We start from the raw sequence: 23100 nt of genomic DNA, 5'->3' as shown, positions 1-23100 counted from the left end.
ACCCAGTTCCGGTGGTCCCGGTGGTTCCGAAACGGAGGAGGAGAAGGAAGAACCCCTCCGTGGCTATTCAGGTGGACCCAGTTCCGGTGAACCCAGTTCCGGTGGTCCCGAGTCCGGTGGTCCCAGTTCCGGTGGTCCCAGTTCCGGTGGTCCCAGTTCCGGTGGTCCCGAGTCCGGTAGTCCCGAGTCCGGTGGTCCCGAGTCCGGTGGTCCCAGTTCCGGTGGTCCCGAGTCCGGTGCTCCCAGTTCCGGTGGTCCCAGTTCCGGTGGTCCGGAGACGGAGGAGGAAGAGAAAGGCCCCCTCAATGACCTGTCCGGTGGCTCCTAACCCGGAGGCCATCCCGGAGTAGACTGCCATCCCTGAAGCGTCACCCTGGTACCTTGCCCTGCCGGTCTCGCCCGAGCTGCTCGCTCTGCCAGCCCCGCCCGAGCTGCTCGCCCTACCGGCCCCGCCCAAGCTGCTCGCCCTACCGGCCCCGCCCAAGCTGCTGGCCCTGCCGGCGCCACCCCAGCGACCTGGCACGTCTGCCGATCCAGAGCCTGTGTCTTCGGACAGGATGGCCTCCGCCGAGCCTGTTCACGTCACGCCAGCCGAGCCTGGGTCTTCGGACAAGAGGGCCGCCGCCGAGCCTGTTCACGTCACGCCTGCCGAGCCTGTGTCTTCGGACAAGATGGCCGCCGCCGAGCCTGTTCACATCACGCCTGCCGAGCTTGTGTCTTCGGACAGGATGGCCGCCGCAGAGTCTGTCCCGCCCTGGTCTGTCCCTCCCCTCCCGTCCCGCCCTGGTCTTATGGAGCGTCTGGTAGCCGCTCCGTAGGGAGGGGGTAATGTCACATGCCTGTCCTGTCTTGTGCTGCACATGGGTGTTTATATATGGTGATGTTCACTAATTTCAAAATCAACATTTGAATAAATATCTTATTACTGTGTGTCTGCCTATATATTATTTCATGAATTTCTGTTGTTCATATAACAAGGAAAATGCATAATAGAACATAAATATTGATAGATTAAAGGTTTGCAGTAATTTGATAATTGTATCTTTGCAAACCGTAAGTGGTAGGCTAATGAAGCCGATTGAAATCGTATAGTATTTTGGGACAAAATATTATAGTAATCTTATAGGAATACTATAGTAATTTGGGACATACTATAGAAGTACGATAAGACTACTATAGAAATACTATAGCAGCTTTAAAATATTATACAGAACATCACAGAAGTATGTTATGTTCTGTAACACCTCTATAATATCCTAGAGCCGCTATAGTATTTCTATAGTAGTCTTATAGTACTTCTATAGTAATATTTTGTCCCAAAATACTATTTTCCTAAGGGTAATTAGGCCATGCATAACCAACACATAGACGTAACATTTTCTGTCATTTAACGTCGGGCATCCTCATTAATGTATTTTAAATTGTTTAAAATATGACTTTAACAATTTGTTGTTAAAATGACTTTTAACAATCATATCTAAACGAATGTTAAGTCGGTTCAGTGCCATTGACTCCCATTATTTTTCTGCGTTTTCCTTCAGTTTTCAGTCCATAATGGCGGCCGCGCCGTCACGTCATGGGGGCAACTGTTGCTATGGAGCGTTCTATTGAGTTTCGCCTCTTGGGCTTCTATACTCTTTGACTGAACACGTAATACGCATGTGCATGACGTCATCGTCTTCAGAGATTCTCATTTTTGTTGTTTACACAGAGACCGTTTTCAAAAACGTTGCGTTTTCAGGCACCCAAAACTTCGTTGTCGTGTAAATGATCGGCCAAAACACATAAAAAGTTTTACATTTTTAGTTCAAAACGGTGTCGTGTAAAACAGCCCCTAAAGGTGCACTGAAAGCAGTTTTATTTGACATGGACTGGCTTGCCTCATGAGTAAGACCACATGACTTGTCAGGTGGATAATACTCACTTTATTTTGGCATAATTTATTTGGCCCTATTATCAGACACTTTTTTGGCAGAATAAACAAATCAAGGCTGATGTGGAATAGCAGATTTGAACCATTGCATTGTAGTGTGATGCTACATTCACACCACTAGGTGGCAAGCACAGCATAAAAGGAGAACTTTACAATAAGGTTCCATTTGTTAACATAAGTGATGATGAATTAGGTGTCATAAAATGTCAATTAACAATTTTTACGCCATTTATTTACTTTTACATTCATTTTTAGTTACATTTATTTTACATTTAGCAGACACTTTTATTCAATGCGATAAATACAACAAATACAATTTATTCATCTAGGTTCAAAATGGCTGGGAATTTTCAAGAAATTAATTAATTCATACTGCAGAGTAATAGGTCTATAAAAGATAACTTTCAAACTCCTGTCTCTGTGTAGTTTATGAATTTCTATATTTTCTTTTTATAGCTGAACTCTAGTCTGGCCTTTTATCACAAACAAGCTTCTAATATGAACGGCACATAAAACTATTCTGTCATAATAAATGTAATTAAAAAAAGTTTGAGGTTTTATCTGAGATATGAGACGGCCCATAGGCCGGGTTCAGATTGGCTGTCAGGCGTCTGGATATTTAAGACAGTGCTGGAGAAGAGAAGCCTTTCAATAGCACATAGAAACAGAAGAGAGATGTGTTTTAGCACACACATTACCCAGCATGCCCCACGACAGGAATGGAGTGATGACTGCAGCAGTTTCTATAATTCAGTCTAGTGATCCTCTAGCTGAGAGTGTATGTGTGTGTGAACTATAGTACAGCATGCAGCTGTGAATGCACATGCTTTAATGGAGATCTAATGCAGCAAGTATACTTGACAACACAGGCTAAATAAACTCTACCGTTCAAGACGGTAAGGTTTTATGGGTATGATTTTTGTTGATTTTTATGATTTTGAAAGAAATCCTTGCATTCATTTGATAAAAAATGCAGTAAAATAGTAATAATAGGAAATATTATAACAATTTAAAATAACTGTTTTCTATTTTAATATATTTTAAAATGTTATATACTTTTGATGGCAAAGTTCTGTGTCACAGTGATCCTTCTGAAATTACTGTAATATGCTGATTTGGTGCTCAAGCAACATTTTTTATTATTATCAATGTTGAAAACAGTTGTGCTGCTGAATTATTTTGTGGAAACAATAATATACTGTCTTTAATCACACATTTGACTCATTTAATTTATTGCATCCTTGCTGAATAAAATGTAATAATTAAAAAATATATAATATATCTAAACATAATTTTTCTAGTTGCAGTCTCTCCTCTGTGCAGCACCTCTCATTTTTCACACACAATTCATCATACACTCACTGGCAGGCTGTGGCGTTAATGATGCTCAATTGGTACTAAAGGGTCCAAAGTGTGCCAAGAAAATATCGCTCACACCATTACACCACCAGCAGCAGCCTGAACCACTAATACAAGGCAGGATGGATCCATGCTTAAATGCTGTTTACGCCAAATTCTGATCCAACCATCTGAATGTTGCAGCAGAAATCAAGACTCATCAGACTAGGCAACGTTTTTTCCAATCTTCTATTGTCCAGTTTTGGTGACCCGTGCAAATTGTAGCCTCTGTTCTTATCTGACAGGAGTGGCACCCGGTGTGTTCTTCTGCTGCTGTAGCCAGTCAGCTTCAAGGTTCGATGCGTTGTGTGTTCAGAGATGCTCTTTTGCAGACCTCGGTTGTAATGAGTGGTTATTTGAGTTACTGTTGTCTTTCTATTGTATCAGCTCGAACTAGTCAGGTCATTCTCCTCTGACCTCTGGCATCAACAAGGCGTTTTCGCCTACAGAACTGCCGCTCAATGAGTATTTTTTTATACCATTCTCTGTAAACCCTAGAGAGATGGTTTTGTGTGAAAATCCCAGTAGTTCAGCAGTTTCTGAAATACTCAGACCAGCCCGTCTGACACCAACAACCATGCCACGTAAAGTCTCTTAAAGGTCCCATATTGTCAAAAATGAAATTTCCTGGCTTTTTTCTAGGTCTAGGGGCTAAGTAACTACCATAAGTTTCAAAACAGTCAATCCACAGACAAATGCACACAGCCTGCATAAAGTAGCAGTGCTTTTTCACGAGCCGTTGTGACTTCCGTAAAAATGTGATGTCAGAACTACTCAGTCACCGCCTTCAGTCCCACCCTGAGCATTGCCCAACATCCCTCCATCCTTTTGCCCAACCCCCGGACAACATCGTTGCTGATCGAGCAACAACAACACGGAAACATGTCGAGCAAATGCAGTTCAGTCGATGGATGTAGAGACTTGCACTCCCGCGGGACCCAATGCGAGATTTGATGGCCGAGTGCGGGCGTAAGGTAGGCTACTCGTGTGTGTGCGGGTTGTGGGACAATAAAACGATTCGCGGGACTCCCGCAAAATAGAAATATCTAAAAACAAATAAATTGTTATTCATATGTTGCACAAAAGCAACAAGAATAACTAAAACTAAATAAAAACGATTTACAGGCCAGAACGAGTTTCTATTAATAACTTTTGCAGCGTTGAGCAATGTAGCCAATCACAGACATATGTGTTGATTTCTTGAACGCAATGGCCATTGAGATGCATTTAAGATAGAATCCACTCTCCGCTCAAAACTGAGTTTTTGTTCAGTGCTGAATTCTGCATGCTGGCAAATCCTCTGATTAGAACAAACGAAGTGTTGACATTATGAAAGATTTATTGTGCAGCCAGTTTCACTGATAATAGCGGAGCTTTGTGAGATCGCGATGAACTGAGATGTCAGCTTTTTAGGAATTATTAAGGGAGCGCCAAACCCAGAGCTGTTGCCAAAACATGCACGTAGTAGCTGTGGTTGGCCTGGCCGTGCGTCACTCAGAAAACAACAAGCCAATCAGAAGAGAGGCTCATGAATATTAAGTAGACAGGCCAAAATCAACCTGTTCTTGGCAGAGCTCCTGAGAAAGGACTTCCAAAAGGCATAGAGGTGCTGACAGTGATCAAAGCCTGTAGACCAAGATGTGTGTACATCGAGGGTCTGATAATTGTCACACCTTTAGTACGGGGGGATAGGGTTGAGCAATATATCGGTAGACACGATTAAAGCCTGGTTCACACGGCAGGATAATGAGGCCGATTTTAGCCCCGATTCACCCCTTCCGACAATCTTAAGGATGCTCCGATTATCGTCAAATAATCTGATCAGATATTCCTGCCGTGTGTGGTGTGTTAAGACTGCTCTCGTCTGCTCGGAAGGACGTCGGGACCGCTCCGATCTCAAATCGGGGATATCCAACATGTTGGATTTTTTTGGCCCGATTTCTCCTCGTGTGTGGTGTCCCCCGGGGACAAACGAGCACGCAGCCTGTGGACTATGGCGTGTGGCAATCAGAAAGCGAGGTGACGAGGCGGCGAGGAAGCACCGGGAAACAAAATCAAAACAGCCAGCGGCATGTCACTTCTTTGACCATCGCCTTTTTTTTTCGCCTTTCGGTTAAAAACAAACTATCGCCACTGCATCCTCTTTGTCCGCCATGATTGTTTACTCTGAAGTCACGTTTGATCTCGAGGGATTTTGCGAGATTTCCTGTCTGACCTGGGAATGCTCGGGAGTCAAATCGGTTCGTGTGTGATGTGTTGATTTTGCCGTGTGGCTGCGCACCACACACTGTACGACCAAAACTGTTAGACCTGTGATTTTTTATCGCCGTGTGTGGGGTCTCTCAGGTTTGGAAAATCGGCCGACCATTTTTAAAATTGTCCCGTGTGAACCAGCCTTAACTGGTAGAAATTCGTCAACCGGTAGCGATTTTGGACTATCGCCTCTATCGCAGTTATGCTTATGCGACGTTGCTGTGCTGAGTGTGTGTCACAAAAGCTTAAAGTGGTCATAGAATGAGAATTCAAATGTTCCTTGATCCTTTGACAGTTAAAGAGTTTGTTATACTATAAAAATACCCTATAAGTTTCAAAACTCAGAACTTTCTTGTTATTCCAAAAACTGCTTTTATTGAAACCAAGGCCAGAAAACAACAGGATCTAAAAAGTGGAGACTTGTGACGTGGAGCGTTAGTGAACGTGACATGAAAACGAGAAAAGATCGATACAGGATCAATACATTACCTTCCAAACATTACCTATTTATCTCTCAAATATCTTCAATACTCTAAAAAATAATTACGTGGCTTAGTAAACATCACAGTAATATTTAACTTTATTAACTTAATAAAATCTCTGAATATCATTTACTTGATTGTTTGAACATACCAAAATAATTGACTAAAATTTACAGTTATATTTAAGTTTTTTTTTCACAAAAGAATTTAGTATTTGACTAAGAAATTATTTATTTATAATACACTTAATATATTTGTGAAATTTTTATCAAAATATTTGAGAATGGAGAATTAAACTGATCTGTTTCAAGAACCACAAATATTACTTAATTCAAATCAATATTATGAATATATATTTAACACACTCTTAAGAAATTGAGTAAGTTTACTCAATTAAAACAATGCACACACACACAAAGTAATTTTTACTTCTAAAATGTTTGTTACATGAGTTTAAATGTATATACTGTATACATGTTAAAACAGTGTAAAATATGCTGTACTGTATAACATTACTCATCAACAATAAAGGCCAATGTCATGTATACCGGTGGTTGTATGGAATACTATTTTACAAAGGTTTAGAGAAAATAAAAAAGTTAGTATTACTCATAAATAAAAACAGTTAATATTACTCATTTAAATTTTTTTAAATTGTATTAAAAACAACATTAAATATTGTTTTTTTTAATGTTTTTCCTCAATTATTTCTACTCAATTGTATTTGTTAATGTACCAGATGCAGTTACTCAGATCTACTTTTTTTTTTTACTTACGTTTACTCAGTTCATACCGTGTATTGTAATTGATTTCACTGCTTTAAAATTTAATCAATATTTTTAAGTGTAAAAATGTTTCACCAAAAAAACTGAGTAAATCATAGTAAAACTTTTTAGAGTGTACTGTTTATGTATCAGTAAATCAAGCCAGTGACTAAACAATCAACTTCACGTCGTTTCTCTTAGCAGGATGAAAATAATCTTATTTAAACTGTGATTAAATTATATAAAGAAAGCGATCAAAGAACGCTCCCTTTCCAATTGCCCAAGCTGTCAATCAAACAGCGCGAGTTTATCTGGACACTTGCCAAAACTCGTTGAAATCAATCATCACAAAATCATGACGCTGTTACAGTGTACAGTACAACGAAGCTCTTACTGTATTTATATCGTGTTTGCATTGTTATTTGGTGAAAGCCAGAGGTGTAATTTCATACGCGATCAACTGACTGTCTGACTCTGTCATCTGCTCAATGCTCATAACTGCAACCTTTCATGTGATGGGAATAGATCATTATGATCAATACTTTTCACGATTCCTTGATCTCGATAGCTGTAAAAGTAAAAACGTAGTAAAAGTTTTAGAGAGAGTTCCACATGTAATACTAGCTATTTCATATGCAAACATGTCAGCCAATCACAGCAGTGAGGTCTCACAGCAGACACGCCCCTTAAAACAGAGCGTTCAGATCAGAGGCTTAAATCAGGCTTGGAGAAATGCCTTTCATTTATAAATTATGACTTTTTTAATGTTAAAATCATACTAACATTATAAGGGCACCCCAGGAAATAATAAAATAATCCAGTCTATGACCCCTTTAATATTTGCATGCGTTTTTAAGCATTGTAGTTTAAAAACAACCATTGAAGTGCAACTCATTTCACTATTTGCGCACGCTGTCTGAGAGACTGTTTCTGAGCGCTGTCTGAGAGATGCGTGTGCGAAGCTGCTGCTCAGTGAGCATGTGTACTTTTTCCCCTTTATGGCATTGAACGGTTAAAAACACACACATATGTGTCAAAATGCCTGTCTTTGCAAGTTTCCTAGTAAATACAGTAATTTATGCCTTAAGTGAACGTAAACAGTTGAGAAAGAAAACGCATGTGTAACAGTATATTGGATCCGGGCAGCTCTTAAAGTGACAGTAGCCTGATATATTTAATTCACACAGGGAAGACCACGCAGTGTTTTTATATATATATATATATATATATATATATATATATATATATATATATATATATATATATACACACATTTCATTACTCTATAGTACAAATCATGTAGCATTTCTTATTTAGAATTTTTTTTTCAGGTAGGCCTATTTTAGTTGTGTCTTTGCTATTGTAGTATTTTTTTTATTTAGTTTATTTGTTCTTATCACTGACTGTTTACATGTCTTCAGTAAACTTGATTTTTTATTTTATTTAGGTAGGCTAGTATTTGTTTTTTGTGATACTGACATTGGCGACAAGAATTATGAAATGTCTATGGTTTCAAAAATGTTGATATTATAAAAATGTAAAATTAAAAAAATGTAAATTAAAAAAGAGACTATATAGTGATATATATCGTTATCGTGAAATAAGATTTTGGTCATATCGCCCACCCCTGGGGGAAGCTGTAATCTGCTGATTGGTCACCACTGTTGGGAAACCACCCTTACAATAATACAGTCAATTTGACTAGTCCTGTAACTTATGTAGGTACATTTTGCTCCATTACATTAAAAGTACTCATATTAAAACCATGCAATTTACATGTCTAATCATAATATCTCAGTGATCAACATTCATTTTACAATTAGTCTAGAACAGCAAATTAATGACAAACTGATTTGAGTTTGTTATTATCTACATACTAATGAGTAATAAATGGAGTGTGTGTTTTTAGAGGAAGGCAGACCGCCAAAGCAAAAAATGCAAATGTAAAGTCAAGAAACGCTGCAGTAAAATGAGCAATAACAGTAGAGGATGGAGTGTGAGTGTGGAAAATTGCAAACACGACACACATACACACACATCGCAGATGTAACTTCAGAGTCTCGAGCCTGTGAAACATTCTGCCACACCAGTTTGACCATCATTCAGCAAAAGTGGTAATTTTCTGACACATTACATTTATATCACAATAACTAAGCTGTTGGATGGTAAAAACCAACTAGAGGTGCTTTGCATGCTGTTCACTTCCTCCACACAACCACACACACACACACACACACACACACACACACACACACGCACGCACACACACCATCAGATCATTAACAGATGCTGACAGATAGATTTCAATGCCAAAGAAAGACAACAGGAAACACCAAAACTGATGTTATAATCCTGGATTAGCTCCTGCCAAGCTGTCCACACCAACCTAACAAACACACACAAAAATCATCCATAACTCAAGGTTAAAACAAGCAGAACACACAGAATCTGCAACCCAAAAGTAAGAACAGACTCAACACTGTCAATCATCACTGCCGCCACTGTTTTGTCAGTTCTCAGAGCATGTTGATTTCTTTCTGACAGTGAAATTAGGGATCTAAAGGATCATGGAAGCAGGATCCTGTGACACTGAAAACTGGTGTAATGATGCTGAAAATTCAGCTTTGCCATCACAGGAATAAATTACATTTTAATATATATTAAAATAAAATAAAATAAAATTATAGTGTAATAGTAATTTACAATATTACAAATAAATTCAGCCTTGGTGAGCATAAGTTACTTATTTCAAAAGCATTTAAAAATGTATAGTGTATATCATTTTTTGGTTACTACTACCACCACTACTTAAGTATTTACTACTATTTGAATATTTCCTTACTAACACTTTACAATGAGGTCTCATTTATGAACATTAGTTTATGCATTACATAACTTTACAGAACTACTTACAGAACAAACAATGAGCAATACATTTGTTTACTGCATTAATCGTTGTTAATAATTTTTCATTGTTCATCTCTAATGTCACTAATATCCACAGTTATACCTAAAGTGTTACCATTACCATGCTTGTCACAGCATGTTTAACTCAAGTCTTTTTTATGAACAACTGGTGAGCTGTGGTTTGGTAACATAAGCTGATTATACATAATCAACAATAACTTAAGGAATATTAATATTACTGCAATCAGCAAGGGTCACATTGTAACGTTAGCTATATAATCTGTGTGAATTAACCGCACAGGACATTGGGTATAAGAAAAGCACATTTTGAATAAATTGTATTATTATGCTTATTATTATAACCAGGGATCTTGACCAACATGCACTTCTTTGGCCCAGGGATAAGCTAAGCACTGTAAATACCACAAAATCCTTCAGTAAATTACATCCTTTTTGATTAGACTGGATAAACACAGTGGAAATGAGAAGCAGCAGTGGTCACTGACTTGTGGAGAGTGCCTGTTCGGTTGTTAATAAACATGCTAATTTCATTCTCGTGTCTAGATTTATCGAGTTAATCAAAGAGATCATTATAAACATTGGTATGCAAATTTATGCAGAAGCCATAAAGCAAAGTTTGTGTTTGAAAGTAAAACTTGCAAAATGTACGGAAAGTAACACTATTTTAGCTATTCAAATTTTAAACTACATCACATGGATTAATCATTTTCATCTCAGCCATGTTATTCTATTATCGCTGGAGGAAAGCGTTATATTTTCCGTCTCAGGATTACTCAGGATTCCTCTCAAGGGAGAGCACGACTGACTGACTGACTGACTGTCTGACTCACTCGCACAACAGAAGCTGGAGTCTCCAGGGCAGATGAGCTGCCGGGGTCTCTGCTCATTATTTTAGCGCGTGTGTCTATTTGGGTGAGTCAAAAAAGAGAGGGAGACAGAGGGAGTATGAACAGATCTACTGCACCATGCATCAGCTCCTAATGAGACCATTACTGCTCCATCCTGTCCCTCTGCCATTCAAAATCACTAATGCCCATTCTCTCACATGACACCTGCAGCTCAGAGCAGGTCTGGAGTAATGGCCAGGAATGTAAGAGTCATTGTCTGATGAGATACACACAAGTCAAGGTGACCACAGCAGAAGATCTATTTAGACTTGACTATTTCTGTTTGTTCACTCTGCAAAGTTTATCTCTCAGAAAACAAATCATGTCGGCAGAACAAAAAGGGGGCGCTAGAGGTTCAACTATCAATATTCATAATGATTTTGAATGTGATATAAAGTTAAAGAGATTGTTCACCCAAAAAGGAATATTCTGTCATTGTTTAGTCATCATCATGTCGTTTCAACCATGTATGACTTTTTTATATATGTTTTATTTTTTTATACATTCACTAGAATAGAACTGGTCAATAGACATTAGTCACAGCAGTTCTGAATAAGGTCTAGACTCTATTGTCACCAAAACAGTTTGGTTACCTAATTTTTTTTAAATATCCTATTTGTGTTCCACAGAAACAAGTTAGGCATCCAGATATGGAACGACATGAGGGTGAATAAATGACAGAATTTTCATTTTTGCGTGAACTATCCCTTTAACCAACATCATGAATCTCACATTGATTTTAATATGCTTTTTTTATTTTATTTGGACCATTCATTAATTAGACTAATTAGCACAAATACTCTATGTGGTGAAAAGGGCACATACCTCCCCTGTCCCTGATGGCCAGATTATTGCCCTTCTTCAACACAATGTCCAGTTGATACATTCCTGGCTTTGAAGTGGGATGAAGTTCTTCATTACTTGCTTCCACAATATTGATGCCCTACAGGGGGAGAGAAGAACAGTGAGGAGGTCAGACAGGCACAAACTGCACCAGGATCTCAAGCAGACAAGCACACACTTCAGGGAATCAATAATGTTAATGTTTAATGTTATGAAGACTCAGATCATGAAGTGTTGGTACATCAGCTTCTCCAAGGAATATACTATAGAGCAGCTCAAGAGAACAGAAATATCTTTGCTTCAAGGCTCCAGTAATATCCAGCAACAGAGAGAAGAAAGGACGTTTGCATTTCACTTTGCCCTCACAGTTACATAATCATTCAGCCTCTACCATCACAAAATCCAGACCTCACAACCTTGAGATGTTCAAAAGAGCCACAGTCCTCGCTTGCCTTCCCTTCTGGGAAACGTCAGGCTATAGTTCTGTGAAGGTCTGGAAATGTTAATCCTCTGCTTATGTTGTCGTTCGAAGACTATTTAACAGTTACCCTGTCTCTGAGCGGGTCATCAAACCTTGAGAAACTATCACAGAGAAACAATAAAACCTGATTATACTGCAACAGAAGATGGAATGCTAATTTCCTGATGACTGTCGGGCTAACCATTAGCGGCTCTTTGATAACACTGTTGTTTTTTTTAACTTATTAAAAATAGAGCTAGTTTGTTACTCAGCAAGAACTTATTATCTGAAGCTCCTTAGAGTTTACAGTATTTACCACTGAGTCTCTGCCTCTATTCGTCTTTACTACGGTATTATCCTGCACTATCAGCAGCATGCTGTATGAAATCTGCACCTTTATATTAAAAGAATAATTACTCTGCAAACTTCCATTAAAGTGCTGTCACCAGTTTCTTGTAATAAGAAATATGCTGTGTATAGTGTACCGTGCGGTTCATGCTAATAATCTTTATGAGACTCAAGGAGATATTAGTACACAGTAGTAAATTGCTTTACTGCTTTATAACTGCTATGAGGGACAGCTTGTGGTGACTTGTCAGACATTCATAAAGCAACTACACCTATACACACTTCTGCTTCCAAACACCAATACACACACACACATTTATAGACAAACAAGCATTCACAATATGACACATAAATAAAACCGTTTGAGTGCTGCAAACGTACCCTGGTAAACCAGAGTTCTCGCGAGAGCACAAGTTGAATTTGCTCAGCGAGTTACTCTGGTGTCGAGCAATGGAGCTCATTAAATATGCCCCTCGATCTGAGCTGCACCAATCGTTCGCTCGAATCGTTCCTTTGCAAGAAGTGTTTTTTTTGCTGTTTTGCCGACCGGAAGAGTCTAATCTACCAGTTAGCTCCGCTGGTAGCTAAGCGTATGGGGTTTATTGTTGTGATTGGTCGTAGTGTTATCCAATTGCGTGCTGTGAGATTTTCAAATGCATGCTTGGTGCCGCCCCTCGAGCTGGCCGATTTTCATTGACCGACACCAGACCATTAATCTTTTAGATTTAGGTCTGGATTTCCAGGCTACTGCAAACGGGGAAATAACTAAATATTAAGAGTGTTTTTATATTTAATTTTTCAATTAAATTTTTCACACAAATTGTTATGGGGTTATGGAATTATATATTTTGTAATGAAAAAAAAAAAGGAATTTAATTAGAAAAGTACAAAATATATAAGCAATTCACTAGTGGACATTTGGACCTCACTGTATGTTTAAAATAAGCTCATATAAGATGAGATGCATCCCTAGTGTGTGTGTGTGTGTGTGTGTGTGTGTGTGTGTGTGTGTGTGTGTGTGTGTGTGTGTGTGTGTGTGTGTGTGTGTGTGTGTGTGTGTGTGTGTGTGTGTGTGTGTGTGTGTGTGTGTGTTTGATTTATATTACATTGTGGGAACCAAATGTCCCCACAAGGATAGTAAAACCTGAGATCACCTCCATTGTGGGGACCAGCCAGCGGTCCCCATGAGGGGAATGGGTAAATAAACATACTAAATTATTTTTTTTGAAAATGTAAAAATGCAGAAAGTGTTCTGTGATGGGTAGGGTTAGTGTAAGGGGACAGAATATACAGTTTGTACTGTATAAAAACCATTAAGTCTATGGAGAGTCCCCACAAAGATAGTGAACCAGACGTGTGTGTGTGTGTGTGTGTGTGTGTGTGTGTGTGTGTGTGTGTGTGTGTGTGTGTGTGTGTGTGTGTGTGTGTGTGTGTGTGTGTGTGTGTGTGTGTGTGTGTGTGTGTGTGTGTGTAGAGTAAAATACCCCAGTCTCCATCTAGTGATTAATTAGATCAATGAGCAGCTGGTTTAATTAGTCAAGAATGTTTTCAAACCTTTCATCGTAACACAGGTAATCACATGAGGAACATGAGACAAAGCAAAATCGAATGGAAGAGACAGAAAATGTCTTATTCGCCAGATCCTACAAAATATTTCACTTAAAACAGTGCACAAACAAACACTGCCAAGAGAAGACCATTTTCTTTTTTTTTTTCCATCTAGTTCATCTAGAATAAAACAGCACCCTGACACTACTGTCACTCAACAAACACTGTTTATTATTCAGTCTTAAAGAATGACAAGAGGTTTGGAATGTAATTGTGCCCTCAGGTCCTTCTTATTGTTGTGTTTGAGAATTTCATTTCCGTTTCAGTTTGCCCATTATGACAGATTGCTGGTGTCTAGCCATAGTTGGCTTTAGGAGCATTAGGGAAATGAGCTGAAAAGGGCATCATTAAAAGTTTCACATCAGGAAGTTTCAATCATATTTTTTGAGTCACACTCTATTATTAAGCATTGGAAATTGGCAGGCCTCAAAACTATTTTTAGATTATTTATGTAATGTTATAAAGGAGAACATAACTGGATGATATAGTATGAGTCAAGTATCATCCACTGCAATTGGACATGTAGGCTTACAACAGTTTCACAGTCACATCATGTTAATATAGTGTATAATGACACTGAAACTACTAAAATGATGCTATGGTTAGGAAATATTTTCACAATGTTCACAATATAGTGCAAAGAGATAATTATGAATATTTCAAAACAGACTGATCTCCTCTGAGAACTAAATCCTGAGTGAATCGAAGAGATTCCTGAGGGCTGCATTTAACCAGCTAACAGTGAGTTAAAGAATATTCTGCAAGCTGTGTAGTTTCAGAAATTGTGTAATCTCTTTTTTATTTTTAAAATCTCACAATGATTGACGATGTATTGACTCAATATTTAAATGTAGTTAATTTTGAACAAAAAAAAATTACATAGTGTAAAACATCTTATTATTTATCATTATCATTACATCTTATTATTATCTTATTATTTAATTATTTAAGCAGAAACATGTATTTCCAGGTTTAAATAATTTTTAATTCTAGATTACATTTAGTCCTTTAGTAGATGTGTTTGGCAGTTTAATGTAGACACTGGCATATACATTTCAGCTGATCGTATAATTTTGTCCACTTATTCCTAAGGTCAGTCTTCATGATTAGCTGACACACCTGTGGGTTTCTGTTGAGCGCATCATTAAATAGAGACACTCAGTTTAACCTTTGGATGATACCACAGTCCTTATAAGTCACACCTCTGTGCTGCATCTCTCTGAATGATACAGATTCCTTTTTTTTATCCAACCGCCGGTCTACATTTTGCTAAACACTTTCAAATGTCTTGCTACTTATATACACTTATTTATCTCCCCTCTGTAGATTCTGTCCTGAAATACATTAACATATTGCTCTATCCTAAATGCAAACATCAGGTGACACAGCTGTTTCTATTTGTAAGAGCTATTGAGCTTCTTTTTCGTATTTTAGATTACCCTGACTTGACAATAATCCAAAATCAGCTGAAACAATGTCTATGAAATATAGTGAGGCTATTAAAACCACAGTTTATCTCGATTTACTGTTAAACTATTGTTGCAGTTTGAAGTTTTGGCAGTAAATAGATTATGTTGGATCTTTTGTTTGTTATGTGCATAAAACACATTACTCATGCGAGTCAATGATTGGCAAGAGCAGCTATATAAACATGTACTAAATATGACGACCCATAATGATAAATAATAATAAGCTCCTTCTCTTACCTTTCTCTTTTGTCTCTGCAGGGTCAAAAAGCATTTAGCGGAACTGATCAGAGCTTTGCATAATAAGTGACTCTCATGAATAAAAAATGATGCTGATGAAGTTTCAGCCTCTGGAGTCTTGCACACACTAAAAAGCTTATAATAACCGGGATGTAGAATATTCCACTCCACAGGTACATGGACATAATTTCACTGGACAGATGGCCCAGGTAAGAGACGGGTCAGAAGTGTCATTACGGTAGGATGTAAAAGGACACAGAATTTGAGAATTACACTCTGTATGTATAACTGTGGTAATCTGTGGTAATGCATATACATCTATAAGCAACGGACTCCAATTCTGATGTCAGTAGGCCTATTTATTTTGGAGTGCTACATGACATGAAAAATTATGTTTTATTGGCTAAGATTATTCTTTATACAGTATTTAGAGAAATATGAGAAGCATTTATTCTGCATATCAGGGAACATGAAAGAACAAATGAACAAGTTAATTAACAAATTAGAATTAATCTAATTCCCTATGATTAATAAATGCTGTACACATTACCTTGTAATTACACACAATTTATTGTGCACACAGAAAAATCAAGCCCAACTCAACTTTAATTTAACGATTATTATTATTATGTTTTGTTTCAAAACTAATGACTATTTGTTGATCTAATCCACTTGTCAACAGCTATGTTTCCATCCACCTATTTTTATGATTTATTTCATAAAGGATATTGCATAAAGAATTGTAGTTAGCCTACACTTTATTTTAAGGTGATGTAGTTACATTGTATTTACTCAAATAAGTACTGAGTAATATTAATTAACTGTACATGTAGGCCTACTTACTATAGAGTTATGGTTAGGGTTAGGGTTATTAACTTGTAATTGTGCATAATTTACTGCTATTACTATAGTAAGTACATGTAGTAACGTGTAATACGTCAACGTCACCTTAAAATAAAGTTTTACCAAAATTGATGGATGGAAATGCCAAGATGCACAAAAAATCTTAAAAATGCACATTAAAAAAGGTTTGCACTCAATTGAGGCAGAAATGCTTTTTATCCGATAAGAATTCATGCGCATAAACTATGATAGCAAAACATTTACTGAATAAAACCCTTGATACGCAACAAAAAACAAAAAAACTCAAGTGACTTCACCTCAACAAAGGATCTGATTGGATAACTGGACAAACCAGAATTAGAGTTAACGAGTTAATGAAAAGAATTGAACAATTTCATTGCACAGCATAAAAAATGTTTGTTTGGTCATTCTGAAAGTCATCAAAATGGTTGAGTATGATTACCTCCCAGAGTTGTCTCACGCGATTGTGTTCCCAAACACTAGGTATCCACCGCCAAACACAAAATAACATGACAGCATTTATTGCATTTCGTCTGTGCGTTCCGAGGCGCAAGTTATTTATGACATATGAAAAAAACAGCCACAGTGGCTTACCCAATTGCCACAACCTCCATTTTTATTACAGATATTTGTGTCAATTTCCCAGGAAGTGGTTGTTTTGTTATCTTGAACACATGGGATGTAAACAGTGCTTTATTCGCAAATGTTTTATGCGATATTTCAATTTTGCGCACAAGTTTAAATCATAACTTTGAATGGAAACAAAGCTAGTGTAATTTCTTCACTCTCCTATCAGAATAAAGGTAAAAAGTCTTAAAAAAATAATAAAACAAATGGCACTTGGACATGCTTCATATGAAGAACAGAGTAACTAACCAAGCACATCCAAAGTGAGATATCACTTCTACATGCCTGAGTCGACTATCTGTTCTGTTTATATGACACTGCCAGCTCAGTTTACAAAATGTCTTTGTAATGGTTCTCTCACAACCACGTTTCAATGGTTTACTCGTAAAAGTTTAATGATTGATGATTGATGTGAAATATATGAATTTATGGGAGCTTCATCACAGAGGTATTTTCCATTGCATGGTGTTATCTGGACACATACAGTAGATTGTGTATGGAGCAGCATGAAATAATTGATGTGCTCTTATTTGGCTAAAGAGGACAGATTTGTTTATTTCCACACACTGCAGGTGGCAAGAGATAAATTGCATTTGCATTGGTGTCTTTTTAAGGTTAGCCAGAAGAGGTTCAGATGTAGGTCATGCTAATGGAGGTGTACAGAGACCTGCATTAATATAAAGGGATAGTTCACTCAAAAAAAAATTCTGTTATCATTTACTCAGTCATTTTGTTCCAAACCTGTATAATTTAGTTTCCTCCACATCAGAACAAAAAGGAAAAGCCTGCATTCAGTGAAAATGAGTGGTTACCAAAGCTGTTCAGCTCCAAAATGGATAAAATGTGCTATATTCCAAAGTTTGCCACAGCCATACAATAACTTTGTGTGAACATACCTCAGAATAAGACATTATTTACTGATAATCAACAAAGCACTAAATTTATAATCTATTCAAATACGGCAAATCAAGATTTGTCACTTCGGGTTTGACGTCAGTAAAGCCAAACGTCACTGGTTCTTATTTGTCCAGCTCCAGATCATGACATGGCAAATCAACTCTAGACAAATAAAGTGCATAAGTCGTTTGGACCGCTTTCATGCGCTATATGTATATTATGTTTTACTCAACCCTGATCATCCTTCACTTTCATATGGAAAAGACCAGCATGAACATCATATTAAACATCTCCTTGTATGTTGCATGGAAGAAGAAAAAAACACTACAAGTATGAGTAAACAAAGCCTGAATGTAAATTTTTGGGTAAACTATCCCTTTACTCTGTGACACTATTCACATATTAAACTCTCAATAATGACTTTATATAAAGTTCATGTTTTAAAAATGATTAAAAAAACCTCAATAAAAGCAACAACGTAGATCTAACAGTGTACACTTTCCCTTTCCACTGTGTGGGGGACAATCAATAACTGCATAACATATCAAACAGTGGACATGTCTGGACTGTCTCCAATAGTGTCTCAATAATTCAATTTGACTACCATGATTGACAAATGTGACAGAAATGTAATCAACGTCTCTATTAGAGTGACAGGCAGCCATCTGGCTAAGAGCTTTGGATAACAACAAATGTGTTGTGGGCATTACAGTAATATATAGTTGCCATAGAGTAAAACAATGTAATCAATCACTGATGGATTTCATTTATGATAGAAAGAAACAAAGATGCCAATACAATAGTATTTTGATATATGCCACAGTACTGAATCATTCGTATATCATGGTATTCACACAGTACTCCACATTTTTGGAGTCTAGGGACCCCTTATAGGGTACAACATTTTCTAAGGACCCCCTCATAATTAAAACAGTGATTAAACCCAAAGTTAATGTGGGTGAGAGTGAAAATAAAATGCTTGATTTATTGGTGCAAACGGTCCCAATTGTAAATGTAGGCCTACTTTTTAATAACAGACTAAAGCTCATTTTTATTATTTACCGTATTTTTTTCAAGAAAATATTTGCATTGCATTGGTGTAAGTCACATTGTATTATTAGATTCAGAAATCATGTAAAATACTGGTAAATAAAACTAAACGTTAACAAACTCTAAACACTGTAAACGTATTTTACTTCCCCTCACTCTAAATACCTGAATGCCTTTTCAGAACAGAAAATATATATATATATATAAATAATATTTAATATTTATTAAATATATATATATTATGTATAAAATATACATAAATTATAGTGCCATGCATTACAAATAACATGTAGTTTAAATGCCCAGACTATAACAAACGTATTTAAAGCGGAACCAAAACTGCTTGCGTACATCTCATTTGGCAAGAATCCCTTCAATAAACGAGTCATTAGTCGGGGTGTCATGATCACAGTGTTGTTCCCCTGTCTTGTGTTTTGGACTTTTAAGTTGAAATATCCTTTACTATTGTTTCTATGTTCACTTCCTGCATTCAGTTTCTGTTTCTCCTGTTTTGCCCGCCTTGTTTGGCTGGATCCCAAATGGCACACTTCATGTGGACTCGCGGTCTCGTGGCCTTAAATTGGGCGTGCTCGCCAAGTGTACGAGTCCGTAGGGTGTCCCATTCTGCATTTCAGCGCTCAGAAGTGTGCTCGCGAGTGCCACCTTTGTGCCCTCGACGCGGACTTCGGCAAAGCCTGCACTTTTGCACCCTCCACACGAGTTACCTACCCAGGAATCATTGTGAAGTTGCGAACGCCCAATCAGATAAATGAGGGGAGGAGGTTCGTGGCTGTTTGACTTTCGGTGGCATGATGTCATCAAGCCTGTCCCAAAATACACTCTTGTGTGCCCTCGTGGACTCGAGGCCAGCGCCCCTTAGGTCTGCACTTCCTGACGTCACCAAGTGTGAACTCGAAGGAGGTCCACAAGGCTGGAGTGTGCCATTTGGGATCCAGCCTTTGTTACCCTATCTACCATCGTTAATTTCCATGACGACTCACCTGCACCTGTCCCTAGCCAGCTTCCTTGTTATCTTGTGCTTAAATACCCTTGTGTTTCTCTGGTTGGTTGTCAGTCGTTGGTTTGCCTACGCTGCCGTAGCGTTCTTCACGTCATCTGGATGAAGAAACGGAGCAGAGACTGCGCAGCGAGTTGTGTTGACAGAGTTTAGCGATTTGGAGAAGAGAAAACTTCAGAATAATGTCACAGAGTTCATTCATGAAGTTGTGTGAACAACACATGGCATCCGTGTAGAACTGAGCACATGCACACTATGGTCAGACCGGTAATAATGAGATTAAGGTGTTTACATGCCTGTTGCGTATGCCACAGTTTGATTGAAGTATTGCGTTTACATGAGGTAAAGTTTCATAGCAATATTGCCAAAATCCCATTATAATCACATTATGAGGGTGCATAAACGTACTGAGTGTGGGTCACAGGGTCATCAAGAGTCCATTCATCACTTTGCTAGACTGAACACAGTTTCCCAGGCTTTTTATATCTTATCTTTACAAAGACCTAAAACCATGAGATTTATATCTATGTCAGGAGTATGTTTGATTCAGCATGTATGGTTACAGGACAACGATGTGCTAAAAACGGATCCCCGTTCACATGGATCCGCGAAAACAACTAATAACGCTGTATTATGCATGCCAGACAAGTAGTTGGCGATGTCACTTTGTAAAGAAAATTATTTTACTACAGTGCACTCGAGCTGAACACACATGCCTGCAGACACAAATTACATAATTGTTCATTTTTTTGTCTGATTTTCATTCTAAGGATGTTAATCTTGATAATACTGTATTATTACTTTGTCTTCTGGGTAAATTTCATCTTCACAAAGCCAGAAACATTCACTGAAATACCAATTCTAGAATGTTCTCCTCTGATATAAAGTTCCTTTTACTTCCTTTAAGAAAATGTCAAAACCTTTGAACACAAAGGCTTCAAAAACATGTATCATCCTTGAGTCTGTCTTAAGGAATCTTTAGTTTTCATTATGACAAAATGTTATATTGTGTTGATTTGCGTAATTCTTATAACCACTTGTAATGATGTCCGTATGCCCCCCTTATTTCTTACTGTTAATATCTGTATCCTTTCATTTGCAAAACATATAGACTAAACACGTAATAGCCGCATGTGCATGGCATCACCGTTTTCATAGATCCGCGTTTTTGTAGTTTACACTACAAGGATAAGGCTGTCGCTTTTCAAAAACTTTTACTTTGAAACCCTTTTTCAAAAGTTAGCATTTTCAGGCCACCAAAACACCGTTGACGTGTAAATGCATGGCCAAAATGCATAAAAAGTCTTCCGTTTTTAGTTGAAAACGGTGTCGTGTAAACAGCCCCCAAGTTACTCCTGGTAGGTTCTTGTTAATGTATGGTATCATTATTGTTCCTGAGTTTATTCACATTTCCCAGACCATTCTGCATAGGCTTTATTTCATTATCATTAAAATGTAATAACTACATGGGCAATATATCAGCCAAAATTAAATTATATCTCAAAGAGGGGAACAATAACTGAAAATCACAGGGTTCAGTCAAGAGCAATAATGTAGTGTTTTACTCTGACTAATACTTTCACTGTAGAGGATTCCCTCAGCAGAATTACATCACCAAATGTTAGTGTGCATCTTCTCTCAAAAAACTGCCGTTATTAAATATTCGAAATAATAAAATATTTGAAAAATATTTAACAAATAAAAGAAATACAAATATTACCACATTAACTCCATAAATAAATGTTAAACCTATCTGTTTCCAAGAAGCAGCCCTTTCAACTGTTTTTAAAGCACATATGAATGACCAGTTATTTGAAACCATAACTGATACCATTTTCAGCAGGAAGATAGAAGTTATCGGAAAAAAGCAATAGTCTAAACCACTGATTCCATTCAATGCCTTTCTCTGGGACCAAATAATTGTACCAAGTGCAAAGTGACTCCAAGTGCTCCCTTGAATGGGTTGCAATCTTCTTTTCACTTTGCAGAGATAGATAAAGTCTCAAAGCAATGCAATGTCACCTCGGTTAATGGATTCTAAGAGCTGGTGAGACCTATCTGTCACTGATCGAGACAGCCTGTTTCCATCAGTGCACATGATGAAGCTCTTCACTATATAATTCATCCTTATCTTAATGAATACACAAGTACGGTTTTCTGATATGCACAGTGAAAATTATTTAAGATAAAATTTTTTTTTTTTTTTTTTTTTAAACATGAGTTTAGTCTTAGGTAAAATATTAAACGTTTTCAAAATGTCACCAGAGTGGTATTTCAGTGTTGTTCGAATATGTTGGTGACGCAGGATAAAATTAGCTAGAATGATGTTGAGAGAGTGTCACACATGCTCATAAAGTACTGTAAATTTATTAGGCAATTCAAGGTTGAGCAATTGAAAAGTTTCCATGGTAAAAAAAAAAATGCATCAGACCAGTGAAGATCAATCTAAGCAGCGCTGAAGCCAAATGGTTTTCAGAACTCTTTCAATGTGCCCTAGTTTATGAACTACATTATTCACATGTTTATGGTTTCATTTTGAAGCTTCGCTCTCCATCACATTGAAAGCCACTGTATTTGTTTCGCACTTTTTCAGCATGGAGAAAGAAGTCATTCATCATTTGCAGGATAACTCCATCCACACACGCACACAAATGCAAATGCCTTGCACATACACATTTTGTTTGAACGAGCCATCCATTTATCTGAATGTCTTTTCACTCTGCCACTGGCTCTGGAATCACCTCTTTTTATGGGGAGCAGTAAACCAATAACAGAATGCAACATGGTCGGCACTTTTTATTGTGTTACATGTTTAGCTGAAAGAGTGAATGTGATATTCAAAGCTAAAAAATGAACAGCGTCTTTAGTAGCTCCAGAGGCATCTGCATATGCAAGAACAACCACTAAAGAATAAAGATTAATTTAAGGTACAGTACATCTGAGCAGCCACTAAAAGTATCCACAACACATTTTTAACATGAAGTAGTATAGAAAAACTCATGTTATGGTTAGCTATGTTAATTTAGAATGAGGA

At 37.5% G+C, this 23100-nt stretch overlaps 1 protein-coding gene and 1 long non-coding RNA gene across 8 annotated transcripts in view; one reads left to right on the top strand and one right to left on the bottom strand.

Moving 5' to 3' along the window:
* mctp1a (multiple C2 domains, transmembrane 1a) overlaps positions 1-23100 on the bottom strand; it is a 201090-nt gene that overhangs the window by 109066 nt on the left and 68924 nt on the right. For all 7 annotated transcript variants that reach the window (XM_082170002.1, XM_082170003.1, XM_082170004.1 and 4 more), the window contains exon 2: positions 11471-11588. In XM_082170002.1, the coding sequence (XP_082026128.1) occupies positions 11471-11588 (118 nt within the window). The remainder of the gene's footprint in view (positions 1-11470; positions 11589-23100) is intronic.
* Positions 1-23100, top strand: part of LOC309499039 — a 90895-nt gene that overhangs the window by 33679 nt on the left and 34116 nt on the right. The gene's annotated exons all lie outside the window — the stretch shown is intronic.

The sequence above is a fragment of the Leuciscus leuciscus genome (assembly GCF_965113295.1).
Source record: "Leuciscus leuciscus genome assembly, chromosome: 5".
Taxonomy (NCBI): Eukaryota; Metazoa; Chordata; class Actinopteri; order Cypriniformes; family Leuciscidae; genus Leuciscus; species Leuciscus leuciscus.
The sequence above is the reverse complement of the archived record's forward strand: the minus strand, read 5'-3'. Positions and strand labels throughout refer to the sequence as shown.